The following is a 3,717-nucleotide window of genomic DNA, read 5'->3' as shown; positions in this document are numbered from 1 at the left end:
TAGCCCTGTGATAGACTGGTTACCTGTCCAGGTGAACCTGCTTCACCCTGAGTCAGCTGGGATAGACTCCAGCCCCCCATGACCCTAGTTAGGATGAAGTGGTGTGTAATGATGGATGGATGGATTTGAGAGCAGATTTTTAGGGAAAAACTGTCTGAATTCTGTGTTTGCAGCTTCTCAAATGTAAATGTTTTCTGTTTTCTTTCCTGTTCAGTGGCAGTGAGCTGAATATCTTTGGACTTAACCAGACATTTGAGGAAACTTTTTAAAAAAAAACATTTTCCCAACGACTAATTAGTTAATCTAGAGATATTTGTCAATGAAAATAATCCTCAGCTGCAGCCCGAGTATTTGGGTCCAACATATTCATGCAGATCAATAAATCAGGTCTTTATGTTGATCCATTTAACGGTGCAGGTGTTTTCCCCAGTGACGGTCCGTGACCCTGCTGCTGCTGTGATGTGACTGAATACAGGTCACTTGCTTTGCTCTGTGTTTCGCTGCATTTATTTGAGACTCTCTTCGTGTCCTGCAGGTGGACCGGACCGAGGTGATCCGGAGCTGTGTGAACCCCTCCTACTCCAAGGTCTTCACTCTGGACTTTTACTTTGAGGAGGTGCAGCGTCTGCGCTTCGAGCTGTACGACATCAACAGCAGCCACAACGGGCTGAAGGAGGCCACCTTCCTGGGGTCGGTGGAGTGCACGCTGGGCCAGGTGAGTCAGGAGACGCCCTCTGTCAGGCCTCCCATAATGAAGCCTTACCAACAGTCTCTTACTAACCACGACTACATGTTAATATATAGTGAAGTGTTTACATGTGAAACTGAGATAGTGAGCTATGAGCACACTGCATCACCTGTAGAAAGATGTGTCACCGTGCTGAATGTATCTCCCAACAGCTTGCTGTCAGAACATTTCTCTGTGCAGGTAAAAACATTGTTCTCTGGACCATCTTGTTTTCTTGGTGCACCGTTCCTGCTGCATTAATGCAACATATGTTCAAGAAAAACCTTTAAATCCTACCTGTCAACCGTCCATAAAGGATTTCATGACAAACTTAGAGGACTGTACAGAAACACTGCAAAGTTTTTTTGTTTCCAGGATCATCATCGCTTTGATGAAAGAATATTCTGTCCACTGAAAGATAAAAATGAATTTCAACTTTTCAAAGCTTTGGTCTTGTTTCCAAATGAAAATAAACGACTTACATACCCCCAGAACTGGACCATCTAGTATCACCTTGTCCCGGGCCCAGGGCTGTCTGCTGGCCTGCACACAATCACTTTTGTTCTTTGCCAGTCAAAGCTTCATGGAGGAGTAGCAAAGAGAAAGACACTGTTGGAAAAACAGCTCATTAAATGTGGCCGAGAGTTCACCAGAAGGCGTGTGGACACTCTGAGGTCAACTGGAAGAAGGTTCTTTGGTCTGATGAGACAAAATTTAGCTTTTTGCCCGTCAGACTAGACGCTACAACATCATTACAAACACACCATCCCCACTGTGAAGCATGGAGGAGGCAGCATCATCATAAGGGGATGCTTTTCGGCAGCAGACCTGTGAGGCTTGTGAAGGTCGAGGCAAGTTAATGCAGCAAACTATAGACAAATCCTGGATTACAACCTGCAGTGGAAAAGCCACGTAGGAGAAGATCTGATTTCCAGTAAGACAATAAGACAAAGCTGGAAACGGCCCGTCCACTCACTGTTCCTGTGTCACCTGGCAGAGCTTGATCACGTTTGCAAAAACAAAAGAATGGGGTAAAATCGCAGCATCCAGATGTGCATAGATTGGATTTAAGATCCGTCCACACAGCCTCAGTGCTGTAACTGCATCCAAAGGAGCGTTTACTGACTGATCCCAGGTCTTTAAACATCTTAATAACAAAGTTGTTTCAGATCAGCTGCAGCTCCCTGATAGTTTGTCTGTCACTTCGTTAACAGTTAATTGAAGTGAAGGTTTTATTCTGCTCTTCTCTACAGCAGCTGTTGCTATTTTCTCGTGCTGTGAAAAGAATTTTCCACCGAGCCGACAAATACCTGAGAGACGAAATCCAGACAACAAGTAGATGAGCTCAAAAAGTGTGTGTGTGTGTGTGTGTGTGAGGTTGTTACCATTGTTGTGAGGACATAAATCTGAATAAACACTCGTTTTGTGGGGACAAAATACAAACAGCATCAGGTATGTCATCAAATTTAAGATGAAGATGTTTGAAGGTCAAAGTAAATCTCTTGGAAATGAATGAACATCAGTGTTGTGTGATCTGAAGTCATGGAAACACAACTGTGTGTGTGTGTGTGTGTGTGTGTGTGTGTGTGTGTGTGTGTGTGTGTGTGTGTGTGTGTTTACAGGTCGATCATCAGCCTCACCTGAGCCGAAGCTTTAAACAGTTGTTTTGTGTTCCTGAAAATCTTCAAAAGTTTCTTCTAATTGACCAGAACATCAGACAAACATCGGGGGAACTTTGCTTTTTGCCTTTTTGTTGGAGCCAAAAAGCTAATTGCTGTTGTGTTTATTTGCCAGAATGTTTTTCAGAACATCAGAGGCTCCATTACAGCCGCACACACAGCAGAGCGACAATAGGACGCAGTCATCCCGTGTGGATTGTGTGTTTATGTCACTGAAGCTGTTAAATGTCTGGCTGATGCGCTCTCTGGCTGTATTCACTACTATACTTTAGACATATTAAAACTCAGAGCTGTCAGTCTGAGTCACAGAACGTGTTTTCAAGGTTCTTAAATCGAACTTTTCTCTTTTGGAGTCTGGTGTAAATGCAAATAACTGTCTGTCTTAAATACAAACAACATCTTTGTGAAAATGAGCAAAACTCTACAAGAATGCAGGGAAAAGGCTTAATGAGCACACATTAAAAACTTAGCGAGGATAATTAATAAGCTGATATTCATGAATATTGTGTTCTAGGACAAGGACAAACAGGTTTAGGAGGAAATCGGCATCAGAGCTTCGTCTCAGTGGGGCAATAAATAGTTTGGACAAATCAGATAATTACACAGTTTTAGGATTTGACTGATGCGTTGAGTTTCACATTTTCATTCAGTTTAACTCTGTGAAGCCTGAAACCTGTCGGCGGGTTTGAGAGGTTTTCTTGTGTGATGTGAACGCACTAATAGCTGGATTCAGAAATCCTTGGTGGACTCTTTATGTCGCAAAACATATGGTGGGAATGTTAAACTTGCCTCGAAGGACAGACTGCTCTCTGGAAAACTCCTGCTGCTTTCATGTCTTTTAATCCTCCTGAAAGTCTGTTCTGGACCAGCGGCTTCACTCTCTGAATAACATGCATGTCTACAACCACTCCACATCGAATCTAAAACGTGTCCAAAACTACTTAAAAACTGCCCTAATTGTCCAAAATAAGGAAAATTTGTACAAAATGACTCCAAAATTTTATAGAATTTCTCAGAATTTGTACAAATTTGTCAAAAATTTGTACAAAATATCTTAAAAGTTTATTAGAAAATGTTTTCAAAAATGAAAGACTGGCTGTAAATATCCAAAATCACCTAAATTTAGTTTGAAATGACTTTAAAAAGTGTCCCGAAATGGTTCTGAATTACAGCCCTGTGATAGACTGGTGACCTGTGCAGGGTGTCCTCTGGCCGGGACTCCAGCGACCCACGTCAGGTGTGTAGATAATGGATGGATAGATTCTGAATTTAACCAAAATGACAGAATAAGATTATTCTACATAACTTGAA

At 42.1% G+C, this 3,717-nt stretch overlaps 1 protein-coding gene across 1 annotated transcript in view; it reads left to right on the top strand.

Annotated features, from left to right (window-relative positions):
- LOC103372348 (copine-4) overlaps window positions 1-3,717 on the top strand; it is an 82,699-nt gene that overhangs the window by 8,630 nt on the left and 70,352 nt on the right. Inside the window, exon 2 of the mRNA XM_008301968.1 lies at window positions 536-715. Coding sequence (XP_008300190.1) covers window positions 536-715 — 180 coding nt within the window. The remainder of the gene's footprint in view (window positions 1-535; window positions 716-3,717) is intronic.

Source organism: Stegastes partitus, unplaced genomic scaffold (assembly GCF_000690725.1).
Source record: "Stegastes partitus isolate 25-593 unplaced genomic scaffold, Stegastes_partitus-1.0.2 Scaffold1740, whole genome shotgun sequence".
NCBI lineage: Eukaryota > Metazoa > Chordata > Actinopteri > Pomacentridae > Stegastes > Stegastes partitus.
This window is presented reverse-complemented; position numbering and strand designations above follow the sequence as displayed.